This window comes from Alternaria triticimaculans (assembly GCF_023758025.1).
Source record: "Alternaria triticimaculans strain BMP 0046 chromosome Unknown scaffold_7, whole genome shotgun sequence".
Classification (NCBI taxonomy): domain Eukaryota; kingdom Fungi; phylum Ascomycota; class Dothideomycetes; order Pleosporales; family Pleosporaceae; genus Alternaria; species Alternaria triticimaculans.
Window position 1 is genome coordinate 1,244,774 of NW_026055964.1, and position 18,350 is coordinate 1,263,123.

The 18,350-nt window shown below is 50.1% G+C and overlaps 4 protein-coding genes across 4 annotated transcripts; 1 reads left to right on the forward strand and 3 right to left on the reverse strand.

The window, feature by feature from the left end:
* Positions 1-1,074: 1,074 nt before the first annotated feature.
* Positions 1,075-1,869, forward strand: J4E78_005780 (uncharacterized protein; the record flags this gene model as incomplete). Its single annotated transcript, XM_049366396.1, has 1 exon — positions 1,075-1,869. One exon carries the CDS (start codon positions 1,075-1,077, stop codon positions 1,867-1,869), a length of 795 nt encoding a protein of 264 aa, XP_049222122.1.
* A 1,573-nt stretch (positions 1,870-3,442) lies between these two features.
* J4E78_005781 (uncharacterized protein) lies at positions 3,443-5,982 on the reverse strand (the record flags this gene model as incomplete). Its single annotated transcript, XM_049366397.1, has 2 exons — positions 3,443-3,881; positions 4,526-5,982. 2 exons carry the CDS (start codon positions 5,980-5,982, stop codon positions 3,443-3,445), a joined length of 1,896 nt encoding a protein of 631 aa, XP_049222123.1.
* Positions 5,983-9,850: 3,868 nt separating this feature from the next.
* J4E78_005782 (uncharacterized protein) lies at positions 9,851-12,360 on the reverse strand (the record flags this gene model as incomplete). Its single annotated transcript, XM_049366398.1, has 3 exons — positions 9,851-10,187; positions 10,238-10,416; positions 11,626-12,360. 3 exons carry the CDS (start codon positions 12,358-12,360, stop codon positions 9,851-9,853), a joined length of 1,251 nt encoding a protein of 416 aa, XP_049222124.1.
* An 845-nt stretch (positions 12,361-13,205) lies between these two features.
* Positions 13,206-14,060, reverse strand: J4E78_005783 (uncharacterized protein; the record flags this gene model as incomplete). Its single annotated transcript, XM_049366399.1, has 4 exons — positions 13,206-13,557; positions 13,607-13,776; positions 13,827-13,867; positions 13,916-14,060. 4 exons carry the CDS (start codon positions 14,058-14,060, stop codon positions 13,206-13,208), a joined length of 708 nt encoding a protein of 235 aa, XP_049222125.1.
* Positions 14,061-18,350: the final 4,290 nt, after the last annotated feature.

The following is an 18,350-nucleotide window of genomic DNA, read 5'->3' on the forward strand; positions in this document are numbered from 1 at the left end:
TGATGAGTACATACCTTTGAGCTTATTGTATATGTCTTGCATAGATCTTTGACTGGTGGATTGGGTACATACCGAGGTAGTCAGTTATTGGTGTATATTTGATGATTAATGAAGTTTGCATGCTTGCTTTACTTCCCATCACAGCAACATCGTGAATGCAGCAGGCTGGTAGTGCGTATGTCAAGTGTGAGGGCTCCGGGTCTGCCATGCCTGTCACATGCGTGCATGAATCGCATCGATGACGTCATCAGTCAAGCCACCTCAGGGGAAAACCGTACCAGCCTCTTTTACCCACACGCGACGCGACAATGCCACCTCATCTTCGCCGAATACAAAAACGACTGGTAACCAAAACGAAGCTCATCTCAGCTAGGTGAATTGCAACGTGAGGGCGCGGCTCACGCGAACGCGGGACGTCATCGGAACCATGGAGCGCTCATTATGCCTCCTATCGAAGCTGCGCAACGTTGGCGCAGAGCTTTGGTTTTGACGTTCTCCTATTATGGAGCTGATTTGAAGAGAACGGGGTTTCCATTGCCGAACGCTTAGTATGCAAAGTATTTGCGATGTTCCAAGAGCGCTGACTCTACGAAGTGTGTTTTAACTCTCGCGCTCTTCTACACCACACCTGAAGTAGACATTGCTACACCATATGAACGATGGATGAAGTGAGACATAGTGTATACTTCAAGGCCAGCCTTGATGTTGGAATTGATTCAGCAGCGCGAGCTTGTCGTCGGCAGACCTTTTAGGCTTACGCTGTAAACCGCGCTTCCACAAACGCTGCGACGACCAAAGCTGCATTCACTATGAGTGTGACTAGCGCACACACCACAACGTGCAAACGGCCATATGCGTTTCCATCACAACAACAGGCGACTGACGAGCACTGGCTGCAGCCCCTCACCCCATCGCCCGACCGCGCTCTTCAACCATTTCCTCTTATTTGCGCGATCAATCAATATCGACACGGATCAGCCGACTACGTAAGCGGCATCCAGAAGGTCAAAGATACCCAAAGCCGTGCTACAGGACTGAGCGGGACCGCCCTGCCCGAAACACGATCAAATACCTATGGCTATCTCATCAAAACAAACATATGGCCAGCTTTTGTCGCGATCCCAGAAGAAGCGAATCGACACGTGGATCAACAACCTACCGTACGGCTGGCAACTAGACAGCGCAAACACAGCGCTTCTAGCTCCTGCGGCGGTATACGAAGATTGGCTTGATTGGGCAAAGCCTCGGGCCCTCTCATGGCTCGCCAGACTGGACAAATACGAAAGGCGGTTTCGAGTCGCTGGAATCGCCTACCACAAAGTTCCGTATGCGCTCCGACGCTCAATCGCTACTTGTAGCTCGAAAGCAGTCGAGCAGACTGTGTGTTCACGCCTCAGCCAGATGTTCGAAATCGGCCGCGCGCGCTCTGAAGAACCGTTCTTCCACCCCTGGGACGAAATCTTCGACGCTGCCTATGCAGTTTTGCAGAAATGGGTAATATCAAGAGGCACCGCTCCGGAGAACGTCGATCAATTTCGCGTACTGGAAGCTGAATGTGAACTCATACTTTCTCAACTGGCGAAGCCGCTCCGAAATCTAGAGGCTGGACTGGTATGGGTGGAAGAACAGGTAGCGAAGCTCGCTGAGCGCTCCGATCTTGATGGAACTGAGGCGCTGGCCGCTAAGCACAGCCGCGAGGGCAACATGTTTCGGATGTGGGTACAAACCTTTTTGGAAATTGAGCATGGGGTGGTGAAGTCGAAGTCTGCGTATACGGAAGCTTTTGTCGATGGCGTGGTGGAAGACGAAGGAATTGCGAAGGACCCGTACTGGACTATGTTGGCGGTTACTGACGTCGAGGGTTGGTGAGACGGTGGGTGAATGAAGTTTAACACGCTGTGCAGACTACATGTATACTCTAGGGTGAAGATTCACAGCGCTCACTGCTGTAGGTCTCTATATCACAAGATGTAATCTCATCCTATCATTCCTCGCAGCCACTGCAACCACAGCTAACCAGGGAGTACCAACCCAACGTATCAGTCATATCACCAATATGTGCCCAAACTGCGAACCCGTACCTCTAGAGCAAGCCGACGAGGAGGCCAAGAAAGCCCGCAACGGTATCCAAGGAATCGTTGAGCGCGCCGATAGTCTTCTCAATCTTTGCAACTCATTGGAAGATCGCTATAGGGATGCCGGCGTCACCTTCCACAAAACCCAGCGCGCTGCCCGCATCGCCTTGGAACTTAATGAGGATCTGGATGCAGACCGTTACACAGCCCTCAACAACGCCTTCGTTGTTTTAAGCTACGAAGAGATCTTTGCTCCTCTCATGGCTTTGGTTAAGAGTCTCACCGCGCTCCGCACCAAAGCGCAGTATATACCATCATTGACCGAGGCTCATCAGCTCAAGTTCACGCTAGAGTTCACGTTGGTTCCTGCGATGAATGTACTGGTCTCGGACTATGAGATGTTCTCGAACAATCTGCGTAGCCTCGAACAAGATGTACATGAACTAGATGTATTCAGTAGGCAGCACTTCCAGTTCGACGAACGGGGCGAGCGTTGTGCTTGGTATGATCCCGTGTTGGATTTATCCAATGGCAAAAGGACTGTTCGGAGCCATCATAGGGAGTATGTGTTGTTCGCCGACTGGGTTTATAACTTACCTGAAGCGCGACGGGCTATGGGGGTTCAACATGAGATTGATGGGCTGCATGCATCACGTACGCTCTTTGAGGATAGGCTGTTTGTTTATGCGATGGATTTGATTTGGCATGCGAATGAGGGGTGTGTTGTTGGGGGTGCGGCGTAGATCATTTGCCATTACAGTTCTAGGAAAGGTGCTTTCAACCCAAGGTTGAAACGCTAGACACTAGCTATATTGGACGATGGTGACAAGCGGCATTGGCCATCGACGCAATTGCAGTTTACATCTTGTTAGGACCATATGTAGCTTTGTGGATTGAGGGTTCTGTGGTTTCATATTAATGCAGACCTTTGCGCAACTATTCATTTTCCTTCTCGAATACCCACGCAAGATGAAGCTACGAATCCGGGGTAGCAATCTCAATGAAATTTCTAAGACAAGCCACCGAACAGTTATCGCCACTTCGTATCTGGTTTTTAAAGTGCCCAGTGATGATGTCAAGATGGGTCACTACGTAGTGGGAACTCAGCACGTCTATCCGGCTGCCGTAATGCACGAAGGGAACGCACTGTTATCTAAATGAACGTGACATCCGGTACGTACATTGCCATAGCACGAATCAGCACATGAAATTATGCCACCACAGCAATGTATTTAAGGATGTGAGAGAGCGACGATAACGTGACGTGCAAATTGACTGTAGCGCATAACAAACAGATAATAAGGCTCATAGACACAGGGAGCATATCACGCAACATGAGTGACTGATCAAGTATAGCCTTGTGTAGCTTACTTAGAAGCGATGTTCTCGACTTCGCCTTTGTCGACATCTTGCGTAGTTTGTGGGTGTGAGTAACCTTGCGTGCTTGTGTCAGGATGATCGTTTCCGTCGTGGTCTTCGCCGATATCTTGCATATCCTGTGCACTACCCATCTGCTGTTCCATCGCCCAGTAGCCTCGGAATTTGACGAGATGGTCGGGGTGAACGTAACCCAAGTCTTTAACCTTTACATTGTACTGTATCGGATGCTGAATGCCGAAGAATATCCGGGATGCAACTGAAAGCGCGGATTCCCCTGGGTTCATGATAATGCAGATTGGGTCTTTCTCAAGTTCGGTCTCGCCGGGCAAAAGCGCTGGTTGGTATCCGTATGAATAAGCTATAGCATGCTCGCTAGGCACGACTCCAGGCTTATTAGTTCCCTGGTTACTGTATGTGAAGATGGGGCTGTAGTGTGTCAGTAAGGCGCGTCAAATGCTGTGCATCCGTCACTCACACGGAGTATGCGAAGCCATTCTTTGCCTGGACTACTATAAAGCGTCTGATCTGAGTATGCACCCGCCCCCCGTACTTGACTATGGATATAGAGTCATTGTACCGGGTCGCAGTCGATCCAGCCCCTTCACTGAAGAGGACAGAGAAGACCTAGCGCGTCATTAGTACTCGAGTATCGACGCCGTTAGAAGCTGTTGCGTAACGTACTCTCCCAGGCTGAAAGAATTTGCCGTGCCGGACGTAAAAAGCTATAAACAGTCAATCACTTGTATGATCCTGTATGACACTGCACGTACAGGAATCCAACGTCTCAAAATGGCTATTGGGTGCTGGTTGGGCGTGGTTATAAGTGCCTTGGATAGCTTGGCCCGTTCCTATTTGGAAGTATGGGCTTGCTTGCGCTGCGCCGCTGGAACCTGAATCGACATGTTGATGTTCGGCTTGGTACCATTGGAAGAAAACCCAGCCCTGGCCTGCACTATGTGAGTGACCTGCTGTGAGACACCCTGCGCACAAGAATAATACCTTCTATATAATGCGTCCAGAACTGACGTCCAGAAGTCGAATCGAAAGATGTGTGCAAATATCTCCCATACTGCGAGTTCCAAATCGGCATCGGCCTTGCATCTTCAGCAGCGGAGATGACTGTGTGTTGTGCACTTCCGGAGGATTTCTCGCCATCTGACACAGTACCATCACGGCGACGTTCGCTGGAAAAGCTCAAATCTGAGAGTTCCGACTCAGCCGTATGATAGCTCCTTACCTCATGAGCATCGGTTGAATCATCTGGATCATCAACTGTAGCGCTAGTCGGAATAGCAAAAACTGCGAGTTGCTCCAAATGCTTCGCGAGATGGCGCTTGAATGCTGTTGGGTTCACAGTCAAGACCTCATTAGGCATTAGTCCACCTGCAAGGCCTGCATGTTCTTTCAAATGATCGACCCAATCTGTGCAGCATGGACAGTCCGCTGCTGGTATTTCAGTGAGCGGTACCTGAGCGAGAGTCTTAGCCTGTTCGCTCTCGGCACGGTCAAACGTGCTTGGATGTCTCCGTTTTAGATGGGCAACATAGTCTTTCTCCTGGTGACATAGCGTGTTCGGGCAAAGAAAACACTTGTACGCCACTCGATGATACGACATCTCGTGCTGAAACCATTTGTTGATATCCCCGAAATAAGGTGCATCACAATCTGGAAATGTGCAGACGTAAGGACGGATATCGTAGAAGACGTGTTGTCTCCACACACTTTCGTTCTTGAACTTTTTGACTCGAAAGCAGAAGGGACACTCAATCTCCTTCCTGTCGCCAGAACGTAGGTTCTCAAGCCTTGGTATACGGACTGTATCAGACGGCTCGTCATTTCCATCGACTGAGCGAGATACGGTTGTGTACGAATGAGTATCGTCGTCTGAGTCTAGCTCTTCTGTATTCAGTAAACCAAGCGTGATCTGTTGTGGAATAATGGTAGTTGGCTGCGTTGAGAAGGATGGGCGGCTTATGGTGTCTGTTCTCGAGTCGTGGTCCCGTGGCTGATCTGTGGTAGGAGCGTGCATTTTTCCCGTGGCATCTTTGGCATCCTCATCTTGATCGATTTCCCTTTCCAATTTATCACGGTGATCTTTCATATAGCTGAGATAGCGCCGCCTATCTGTTATAGCTCTTCCAAGACGTTGGCGAAGCCAGGTTTTGTCCTCCGTGTCAAGATTTGGATATCTTTGACCAACATGGGCGATGTCATACTGATCGCTGAAGTGATAGCGATTTCGATTGAGAGCTTTGGCGAAAGGGTCTGTAGGCGCTGCCTGTCGTACGAGGGATAAAACCCTAAAGAGCCGTGTGATAGTTGCGCTGATCTCGTCTCGAAGCTCATGCTCCTCGCTGGTCCTCAGGTCTTTGCCATCCTCATTCTCATCGAGAACACATGTCATACCCTGTCTTTCACCAGAGACAATCTGGCGAAGCTCTTCTGCAGCTTCATTCAGGTCGTCCAGGAGACAAAAGATATGGTTGAGCACATCTTTTGCCTCACGTAGCCGCGACTCGACAGACATAGGTGACTCAGGGTCATGGAAACCACCTATGTTCCCAACAAAAAGAGTGAATCTGTCTAACTCCTCGGTAACCTGGGCTTGTTCGACATGATCACCGGTGGACCCTGGCTTCGATAGGGCGGAGATCACGTCTCTGAGGTTTCTGACACAGGCGCGACATCGCCCTGACATCGAGGATGTCATGGCTTATCCTTCAGTGAGATGCAAGCGAACGGATCGCAGGAGGTGGTCGAGAGTCGAGACAGATGTCAGTGCAGAGTATCGCACACGCAGTTTCGCTGTTTTAGATCTTTCATAGAGAAAGATTGCGCATAGCTCAGAGGCGCAAGAGAAGATGCGAGTCTGATTGGTTTCAGTGTGAGGACGTCATGGGCTTGGAAGCTGGCAGGACGTAATTTGGGGGCGAAAGGTGCGGGGAATCCACCCGTGCAGCCCGCCGACCCCCTCCTTCCATCTCAGCCTTCCCGCTTCATATCTCTCACCTTGCCATCTATCACACAATTATTCCTAATAGTACAACTCCCAAAACGATATGAGCGGTCTAGAAGTAGCGGGTGTTGTTCTTGGCGCTTTTCCACTCCTACTAAGCGGCATCGAGCACTGGCGCGACGTTGCGAAAGTCCGTAACCTTTATTGGCACATACGAAAGCACCATAAGAAATGTCAACAAGACATTGAATTCCACAAGGTCTTGTACACAAAGAACCTCGAGGAACTTCTGATACCACTTGTCGGTAATAAGGATGAGGTTGCAAGACTGGTAGCAGACCCGGGCGGTCAGGGATGGGATGACAAAGCTTTGCAAAAGCTATTGGAAGGAAGGCTGAATGAATCATACGAGCTGTACCTGAGCATCATTACGGACATGAACGATGTGGTAAAAGAATTCAACAGGGAGATACGCTTCGATAAAGAGAGCATTCAAGACGGGCTCTCACTACCAGAACAGAAAGGACAGCGTCGCAACAAATCGCCAAGCCTTCAAGGCTTTTCAAGAGCTTCAAAAATTCCCGTTCCAAGAGGAAATCTGGAATATGAAATGTTCCGTATGAAGTTCAGCCTTGGGGAAAGAAAGCGAAACGAACTGGTTGACCAGCTTAAAGAATGTAACGAGCGCCTGGAAAAGCTCGTACGCTCTAGCGATAGAGTCTCTGCATGTCAAGATGCTACACCCGGATACACCAAGCAAATCTCATCGATGGATAGTACATTCAGGAAGATAGCAAGCAAGGCCAATCTTCTCTATAGGGCACTGACAACTTCTTGGCAGTGTTCGTGCCAGCCGCACCACGCTACAAATTTGCGACTGGAACATCGGACATTTGCCGAAGTATACTTTGAGATCGTCCTCACATTCACCGCCCCTTTGTCTTATGAGCCCCTTCCATGGCGCTGGAGAAGGATCAGTTGCGGTGAAATGTCTAGTTGCTCGGCCGTTCACAATGTAGCGACGCCTACGACTCTAGCGCCACCTCTTCGTCAGCCAACTCCAGCAGCCTTGCCAATACCGAGGGCATCATTATCAATATCCACTGTGAGACGAAAGACAGTGGGCTTTACTCCTCTCAAGCCGGAAATACAGGAAATCGTCCTCGACTCGGTCATCGGTCGGAAGATGGAGCTGTGCCAGCGATTAGGCGACACGAATCGTGTAGATTGCATGGGGATCGTTAGCCATGACGGGCAAGCATTCCATGTTCATCCCGCCGTTCAAGACAAGGAGATTGATGGGGACATTCCCATAACGCTCGATCACATCCTCTCTCAAGACTTTGAGGGCACCATCTCCAGGCGGCAGCGCTACCGGATCGCATTTCTTCTCGCTTCGTCGGTTGGACAACTACGGTCCACTCCTTGGCTGCGAACAGGGTTTGGTAAGAGAGATGTCATCTTTTACCCTCGCAAGGAAGATAGTCAAGACCCTATCTACGGGGAGCCTTTCATCCGGCAAGACTTGTCGCATGATCAAAATCAGTCCTCCTCCTCCGGATCATCGGTGAATGACCGTAACTTCTATGCTCTCGGTATCCTGCTCGTAGAGCTTTGCTTTGGTCGTAGATTGGAAGACCTGCCTACGCGCAAGATTCATCTACATAACACGGACATCAACGCCGAGCATGCATTGGACGTGCTAGTTGCGATGAAGTGGGCTAGCAGTGTAGGCGGAGAAGGCGGAGACGACTATGCCACAGCTGTAAAATGGTGCTTTGACGTGGGGGTTTCGGATAAAAACAAGAATTGGAGGACGGAGTTCGTACGAAATGTTGTGAGACCATTGGAGATATGTATCGAACACTTCGCGCGTGCGAATTACGTAGAATGAGAAGCTGGAGTCGATGAGACGAGACCCAGCGTACCAGAAAGGCCCCTCGATCGTGAACCAGTATGTGGAATTTGCTCTTCTGTCTTCATATAACGATGTTACTCCCTTGTTCTGTTGCCCCGTCAAGTCAGCCAGATATTAGACACGAAAGGGTAGCATAACTGCATCAGGCATTGCCTATGCCATTATGCAATGTCCCACAGATGAAGGATATCCATGACGTCGACCCCGCTGTTAACGTTCGCTATTAATTGGTTCGACAAAAGAATTCCGCAGAAATCTCATGGACGAGTGACTCAGACAAGCGAGTTGACAATTCCCGTGGCAAGACGCTGACGTGGGGACAGGACCAATATCCCAGTGACCGCAAGACGAGGGCATCGTACGTAGCCACGGGTGTCTTCAGATGTCCTCATTGTGTATACACGAGCTCGGCGGCGGCGAAGAAACGCGTGTGGATGCGTAGCGGAGGGCTGGCGAGCGACGGACATAGAGGGCTATTCGACGTGTGCAGATCTAAGTGGCGCCGAATGCGGCCTGAATCTGCTTCCTGTCAGTGGACCTCCATCAAATGAGATCAGGTTCAACCCACCAGCCTACCCTTGTGTTGGTCTCCTGCAGTTGCGTTAACGAACATTGGGCCGCTGGCCATATCGAGGCGCCGTCCTACTCGATCTGACGGTGTAAAGTAGGCGCATATCGAGGAACCCCAATAACCCCATGGGAGCGACAGTGCCGTCTTGTTTGTAGCGTGGATTGTCCTGGCGAGCAAATGGTACGGCTACGCCAAACCGGCGGACGACCCCGGGGCGACATTGCGGGCGTATCTCAGAGAACGAGCCATAGCGTCATGCCAAGTCAGGCTCGCTGAGACATGAAGGCGGTAGAGGGGGTTGCGCTTCAGTTTCGAAACAATCGCGAGTCTTATGTGTGTCGGTGACGCGTTGTGCAGAGCACACGAGAATCGCGCCCTAGGTTCCTCGGCGTTCGCGGTCACATGAGGCCCGGCTGCATCAGTCGGCGCGCGAAAAGTGGGCCTCCTGGGCAGTAATCGTCGCACGTAACACACACCACATACTCCAACATTTTTTACACAGTAACAAAGAATAAATTGCGCCTTTAGCTCAGACTGCGGTCTGGTCCTGGATTGAGCTAGGTCTTTGAAACTGAACTTTGGTATACATACTAATCGTGATAGCTTTGAGAGTTTTACACAGTGAAGCCTACTGAAGTGCAACAAACTCTCAGCCGCTCAACGTGTCCTTTTGAATAGATAGCTTGCTGCTTCCAGGAAGCGCTACGATGGATTTTAAAAGGAATTCCATCCCCGAGCAATTATCGCAGAAAATTCTCATTCAAAGAAGCAGTATTTCAGAATGCGACACCTCGATTGATCGAGGGGCAACGAGTTGATGTTGATGAATTCGTCATTTAAGTAGAGAAAGGCCAACTATATTCTTATGAAACCTAGGAAAGACGTCTTCCAAGCACTCGAACTGCTGTACACCAAGTCTTGTTTGTGTTCGCATGTCAAAAGCTGTCATTCTAAGCCGCCTTTTCGGTGCTGTCGTCAGATTTCTGAGTATCGGAAAGGGTTTCCATGTGCCAATAGCCAATGAATGTTGGCAACCAGTCTTGGTGTACAATACCGAGGTCCTTTACTTTGACGTTGTACTGGACCGGATGGTGAACTCCAAAGTAGATCCTCGACGCAGCTACGAGAGGGTTCTCGCCATTGTTCATAACGATACATATAGCATGTTTAGCAAGGGGGCGCTCGTCCGGCAGTAATCGGGGATCATAGCCATGTGAGTAAGCGATGGCGTGCTTGCCTGGAGACACAACCTTCTTCGTGCCTTGACCTTGGTAGGTGAGAATGGGCCTATCATCGTCAGCAGAGCGGCGCACCCCAACGATGAATGCACAACTTACACAGCGAAACAAAACTCTCTCTTGTGCTTGACAACAATGAACCTCCGGACTTGCGTGTGAACCATCTCACCATACTTCACTATCGACACAGAATCGTTGTAATCGGTCGCGTTGTTGACTTTTTGCAGTACATTCACTGCATCTCCACCAGTTGCCTCGCTGAAGAGCACCGAGAAAACCTGACCGTGTTAGGCATTATCTTGGTCACAGGAAGAATACATACCCTCCCCTCGATGAAAAAGCTCGCATCTCTAACGTAGAAGGCTTGAGACGATTAGCTCTGCAATGTGAGAAAAGGTCCAATGGTGACTTGCTGGGATCAAGACGTTCATAATGACTGTCAGGCGTTACATTTGTACCGTCCCATGAGCCAGATATGCGATTCCCTTGGTGACGACTGGCTGGCAAGGTCTTAGAGTCAAATCGCGTAGGTGATAGATCTGAATAGAACTGGTTGACACCTGGTTGAAGCTGGAGGTGGGGTTGAGGTTGGATTTGACGCTGGACCTGTGGCTGGACTAGGGACCGCGGAGCAGTATCCAGAGGAACCCAGTCGAAGAACACCCAGCTTTGGCCTAATGATAGTTAGCCAATTTGTGTGCTTCCTGAGCCAATGTCTTACCATCATGGTGATTCCAAAACCATCTCTGGTACTGTTCATGGAACTGTGCTTGAAGATACCTCTGGAAGTGGTGATTCCATGCAGTTTGTGACGTAAATGGATCTGACTGCTGTGGCAATACCTGCTGTGGCTGTGAAAATTGTAGTTGAGAAGATATCGCTTGTGCGTTGTGTGTTGGCTGTTGAATTTGAGGCTGTGGTTGTTGAGCGAGTGACTGGAGAGGTTGCAGTTGTGAAGCTCGTTGTTGTTTGAGTTTTGGTTGTCGTGGTTGTGGTTGTAGTCCAGGTGGTTCTGGTGATTCTGATTCTGGTGATTCTGATTCTGGTGATTCTAGGACTAGTGAATCTGGAGTTGATGTTCCTGAACTTGACGATTCTGGAGTTGGCGATTCTAGAGTTCGGGGTTCTGGAGCTGGTGTTTTTGGAGCTGGTGATTTTGGAGCAGGAGGTCCTGGAGCTGATGGCTGTGACTGCAGCGGCTGTACTTGGTCCTTGGTGATTCGGCATTGTAAGCACGACAAGCCATCATGGAAACAGATGTCTGTTGCGATCTTTGCTGAATCAGGACGACTCTTCGCTTCCCTTGCTGTCATTGCGATGATGATCTCCCGAAGACATGAAAGTTTTGATGGAATTCCTGCGGAAGGAAGAAGAGTATGGAGCGCATCCATGATGCCTGAGTAGCCCTCAGCCTTCAAGTCCTCATGTTCTGTTAGGCCACATAAGCGTAGAAGTACCTCAACAAAGACGCAACCCAGAGAGAATACATCTGCAGCGAAGTTCCTCTTCTCGTACTCGAGTACCTCAGGCGCAGAGTACTTTCTCGTCAAGAAGTCAGGTCTTCCTTCTGTTGTACATTCTCTCTCTTCCAGGGTGTCTTTCGATGCGCCGAAGTCAGTGTAGACAACCGCTCCTTTGTGAATCAAGATATTCGCCGGCTTAATATCTTTATGACGGATACCCATTGCGTGCATATGTGCGAGTCCACTTGACAAACATCCAAAGGTCTTCTCCAGGACAGTAGTCATCCTAGCTATGACTGCAGGCGCTGTCGTGGAATCATCGAGTGCATCGACGTAGTGTTCGAGGTATTGTTTCAAATCGCCTTGGTCTGCAGCTGGAGACAGAATTAAGCCACCTGATTGGGGTGTCATGTATGTAGCAAATAGCTCAATCATGTGGGGATGAGCTTTAAGCTTCCGAATGATTGCGACCTCATTGTAATATCGCCCTTTCGCCTGATCTCTGCCTTTAGACTTCTTGTGAGGAAACTGGATTACTTTCTTTGCAAAGATTGCTTTTGTAATTCTGTGTTGCACCTTTTCCACAACGGCATCTCCGCCTTTACCGAGCACCGCCTTGCATTCGAAGGTGAGGCGCTCTACATCGTCGATGATGTATTCACCGTTCTTTTCGACACAGATATCATCGCTTCGCGAAACGGTTTCGAGCGATTCCTTGAGTGTAGTGACGTTGTCGATTGCCCTAAGGTTGTTTTCCATAGTGGGGGTAAGACCGGAGTACGTTCTGGCACTGCTGCGAAGTCTGCGTTGTCACAAGGCTGCGTTGCGGGGGTAGCTAAACAAGCCTTGCATTCATTCATTGGTGTAGCTTTTGTTTGCGGGGGGCTGTCAGCGCAGATTCGTTGTCGCGTTGGTACACAGCTCTTCATGTGCAATAGTGATGGTACATGCCCCAAAGGTTGGTGGTCAAAAGACGCCGTGGTTGCTGATGCGAGAGAAGAAGTTTGGGGCAAGTAGGCTGAGCTTGACGCGGGGCCAATACCGGTGAGCTTGTATTGCATATAGTGGCGTCGTCCTGAAGCAACATCATTGGTGTTTACTGAACGGTCGCTGTGCCACACTCCACAGCCTCAATGGGACAGGTTGGCCAATGGAAGAAACGCATATCCGAGTAGCAAACAAGAGGCACCAATTTGGTATGGCTACGCCTCGAATGTGGCCCTGTCCTTAGCCTGGAACACATCAACACTTCGCAAATGAATGTGTTGCGTTCGGTGTTGTGTAAGACGTCTGATGAAGACCCTGCGCACGTGGTATGTACGCAAGACGAACATAAGTGCAAGGAAGGATGGTGGAGGTATCAATGGAGATTTCATTCGCGGATAGCTGTTACTAATGAAAACGTCATTCAAAGGCAGCGTATATGAGCAAAATCAGCGTATTTGAGCAGAAACAATATCGACTAACCGAAATATCGTGTGGTTGAAGGCCAACACTTAATACAAAGCGATTCCAGCGAAATCGTTATGATAAGAAATACAAAATCAAAACGTATCATGATCAAACCTAAGAAAGACGCTGTCAATCTCGCAAGACGTTGCGCGTCAAAAATTACCCGTATTGTTGGGGTTTGATGCAACATCTGAGTCTTGCTTTGAGTCAGAATTCTCTTGGTTCCAGTATCCAAGGAATGTGGCTAGGTAATCGGGATGTACGTGACCGAGGTTCTTTACCTTGACATTGTATTGAATCGGATGATGGATGGCAAAGTAAATCCTAGAGGCTGGAACGAGTGGCTTGTTGTTCTCCTCAGTCACAATAGGGATGGGTGCCTTCCGAAGCGGTGCCTCTCCCGGTACAAGCTCTGGTTCCTTTTCCAACGAATAGGCAATAGCATGCTCGTCAGCAACCACTCCATTCTTCGTGGTGGCTTGGCCGTAGTAGGTAAAGATCGGACTGCTATACATCAGCCATGTCGATATGGGCTGTGGAAGAAATTGCTTACACGGCGAAGCAGAACTCGCGTCTGCGTTTCGTGACGATAAATCTCCGTACTTGGGTATGTACGAATTCATCGTATTTGACCTTGGACAGATTGGTATTGTAGTCGGCCATTGGATTCAGCCCGTTCAGGGCGTTGGCGCCCGCCGGTTCAGTGAAGAGGACTGAAAAGACCTGTAAATCTGTCAGTGATCTTCGTCTCACCTTGGATTTCTACTACCAACCTTGCCTTCCTCGAAGAAAGCGCCGCCTCTGACGTAGAAAGCTACAGCAAGTCAGTATATTGCACACGTGATGAGAACTAGAGCCTAACATGGATCGAGTGTCTCATAGTGGCTGCTGGGTTGTGGATTTGTTGGATTGTATGTCGCGTAAACCGTTTCGCCTCGTCCATAACGTCCGTAACCAGCGGGTCCACCTCCAGATGCCGTGACAGCTTGTAAAGAGTCGATACGCATATGCTGCTGAGATGGTGGTACAGCATACGTCGCGGGAACCCATCCGACGGGAGCCCAATCGAAGAATGTCCAACCTTGGCCTGTTCCTCGTCAGCCGCTACGCATATAAGTGAAGGGCGGGTACAGGCCTTCAACATAGTGCTGCCAGTAGTAACGTCCGTAATTCGGGTCCCAAAAAGGGATCACGTATCTCTGAAACTCGTTGTTCCACTCGCGTTCTGGTGGTTGAGCCATGCTGTCAGGGGTGTCACATCGTCCGCGCGCGACAACTCAGACAATACAACGCTGCGCTGCAGGTGCTTATGTACATATTGCCGCCACATGACTGGGTCGCGCAGAGCCGCATGGTAAACACATGCGACGACGCGAAGTCTTCTATTGTATTAGACATGATGCCGACGCGACCCTCCTGCAGATGGCGATAGAGTGAAGGTGCAGACGGTTGGCGCGAGTACCGGGCTGCCACAGGCTGGCGATGGGCCATGTGCCCGTGCCGAGGATGACTAGCGCGGCCACTAGCACGCTTCTGCACCCGCCCCGTTCACGAATGAACGCTGCTTTTATTCTGTTATCAGCCAGTGCATGGAGCCCATGTGCCACATGCTCGAACCCGCCAATTCGGGAGCAAGTAGCAACCCTCGGGACTCTCCTTGCCGATCAGTGCGCATCGGTGAATGTGCACGGTGAAGGGGCGCCGGCGAGATTACAAACGGATAATACGTTCGCTGCCGCCGCGTTTTGCTGTCCGGGATGCATCACTTTCAGTTTAGTTTCATCCTCGAGCATATCGTCGTCTAATGTCTCTCCGGGAATGCAGTGCGAACAACGAGCCACTGGTCAGTATGAGCTACTTGCTCCCGGTGGATATTGCTCTCCGGCATTTTGACGACTACGGATCGTTCTAACAAGTATAGCATCTATCGTTGAGAGTGCGACGTCAAAGGATTGGACCGGGACACCGGGTTCGCCAGATCTTATACGTCCAACGCGTTCAGTGGTATCGCCAGATGGATCTCAAGTTGACCATGATGCTCCAATCTCTTCAAGTTCTCGAGTCATTGAGGTGCATGGCGATCGCAGTGATGGTCAAGACTATACCGCTCAGCCTCGCCCGAGCATTCCACCCGTGATGGTCTATCCTCCACCGCCGCCGCCAATCTCATTCGCCGAGATGAACGTCCCTCCACCTCCTCCATTGCCCACAGCAGACGATCCTCATTCATTTCTTGTCCCGGAAGCACCACGGAGTGCGATATCGGAGAAGCTAGATATCGAGCAGCAATCGTTGCGGGATCTCCGTGACAAGTTGGTGGGCACGCGCTTCTCCTTAGCCGCGAAGCGCCAGGAACTCCGCGATCTCCATATACAGACGAGTGCGAAGGATGGCCACGTTTTCAATCTGTTACGGCAGTATCTCAATGAGATGGGTGCCAATCTACCACAAGATATTGAGGATGCTCTCGTTGAAGCGTCTTCGCTAAGAGACCGACATGGCCTCATAGAAGCAGGATACGATGAAGCTGAAGCCAGTTACAATACCTTAGAGTGGAAATACTCTCGCAGAGAAACAAGGTTCGTTGAGGAAGTTTTGAACAACAGATTTGTGCCAAGCGAAACGCTGGACCGAAGTCGAAGTGCAGACAACCTGGAAATCCTGCAATTGACAACCCATTCCATGACAGGTGATACTAACACCGATTCAACAATAGCGGATCTCGCAGCCTCCGGTGATGAAGTGGGCGACAGCCGTGGCACGCAACTATCCGACTTCCTAGCAGAGCAAGCTCTGATGTCGACACGCAAAGCAGATACAAAATTCCAACAATCTCCATCCCGGTGGAGCAATCGCGGCAACTTTATGTTGCTCAACACGAATAATATCCATCGGTTCCACCAGGAACATAGCCATTTGCGTTGGGTAGAGAAAATGAACGACATCGATGAGTGGCTCCTCGAGATGGTGGACGCTTCGCCTCTTCTAAAGCTCTGTCTGAAGGCAATACATGACTTTGGATTCACAGACACACGGACATGGTGGGAGCACACCAAATGGCTTCTGATTCAAGACTACTCAAAACGTTTCCACACTGGCGACTCCACGGTTTCCATCAATCACGTGGATCAACATATAACCAAGTCTACCAAAGACGGGTTGAGCCCGACGCCGTCTGGTCGCGAACAACATAGCGCAGATGAAATGATGCTTGGTCTCAAACTATCTAGTGTATCCGATACTGCACTGGTGACCAATATCTTGGAACTAGGCGACTCCCACGATGCAAAAGTTGAAGTGTGCACCCCACTTAGGCTTCCTGCTGAAGCAACAAAAAATGCGTCGAGCTCGCCATGTACATCACAATCGCCAAGATCACGCGCATCACAAAAGAGCACTGTTCCAGATAAAGATAGTAGTACACGCCACTATCATTGTTACGCTCGCTCGATATCATTCACAGAGGGTGTTGGAGCGAAAACAACAAGCTACAACATAAGACCAATACGGCAGAGCGGCAGCTTCCACACAACACCGACCTTACCACTGTTAAGACGCCACACCATACCTGACCTCAAGGACATCGAGCCGGTGCCAGCAATGATTTCAACAACCGATACTGGAACTCCTTTGATGTCGTCATGCACTTTTCCACCACCTGTATTCGATCCCAAGACCCCGGATGCATACCGAAGGCGACCAAGCCATACCGGGAGCCCAAATCGCCAGCGCTCAGGGTCAGAACGACCGCTACCATCACAGGACCCAGACTTGGTGTCGCCACAAGCTGATCAATCGTCGTTGGTAGACAGATGTCTCGTTATGTAAAACCACTTAGCACGTAGAATGTGTCGAGCATTCTTCTGCTTAGTGTGATCGCTTTTCCTTCACACCAACTACCTTGAACTTCGCTGGCGTTCTTATACGATACCGTGTATAAATATGTAAAAGGGTTCTTTGTTGGACATCAAGACGGGTTTTGCTATCGATCTTTCCCTTTGTCTCGATGTATATATAGAGCATGAGTTTCATTGAGGTTGGCGTCTCGATAACCGGGAGTCTGTTCGGTAGATATTTCTTGGTTTGTGTACTGGCGGGACCTTTCCAACAATACCAGTAAGCACGTTCTCCTTTTCGCATCTGCATGCAGCCACTATGGAACGAATTATCTCGCTATGAAAAATATCTATAGTGTACTGACACGTTGACTACTGGAGCCAACAGCGACCGTCGAAGAAAGACCGCACCACTGTGGGGAACCTGCTGACCGTTCGATGCTCGCGCAACGCAACCTATGGACCACAGGCAAGGAGGATGATATCGCGCAGCACTCGTTACAACTGCAATCACAGTCATAGCCAATGGATCGTAGCTATGAGTCTCGCAGGCAGTACCCAACCGGATCGCCTAGTCATGCCGCAGCCTTGACGTACAGCTGCGACACATCGGCGTCCGCCACGCGTCATAACTAGGAGTGAGCAACGCCGCTTTGACAGAATCATTCGCTTGGAAGTGATTTGCAGTCTGCAGCACACTGTGTCTTATCGTTTGCGCGAAGGCTACAGTCATACCCCGCACCCACAACCCTCATATCCGACAAATGGCTGCAGCAACCTTGCATGCCATCTACATGGAATACACATGAAGAACAGCGAAATCGATACTCAGGCAGGCTCGGTGAGCTCACTTGGAGCGATGATGGACGAGGGACATTGGCCAGGTTCCGCAAGCGTCACTTATCTGACGGGAGCAGGCAATCAAGCAAGGACCAGGAGGCTCGACAGGGCGATGAGACTCCAACCCGTGAATAAATAAATCCAATTTGCTGCATGGGGGCTACTTGCAGCCGAGCCGAACACCCTCAGACCTTCACATGCCTAATGTACGCTTCAGCTCCGGCATACCACACATACCTCGAATACTGCCTCTTGTGTCGTAGAAACGACGTTGAATTAGAGTTGGACCGAAAATAGGAACAAGAGGCGATCTCATTTAGCGCTTCTTATTCCATAGAGGTCCCTCAGTGCTTGAGAAATCCGGTGAAGCTTTTCTGGTGGGACGCATTCCGGTAGGGGAGAGTAGCCGAAACCCAGCGCGCGCGGAAGGAGCGTCCCGCACTCGCACCCGGCCGATGCAGCCCCGTTGCACCGCTGCCTAAGAGCTAAGTGATGACCACCTGTCATTTTGCTATCGCGATCGGTGGGGGTTGGAAAGTAGCAAACACGAATGGACGCGTATGTGGCATAGGAAAAAGTGAGTTATCCCGAAGCTGCGCATGCAGCGCATCCAAATGTTGT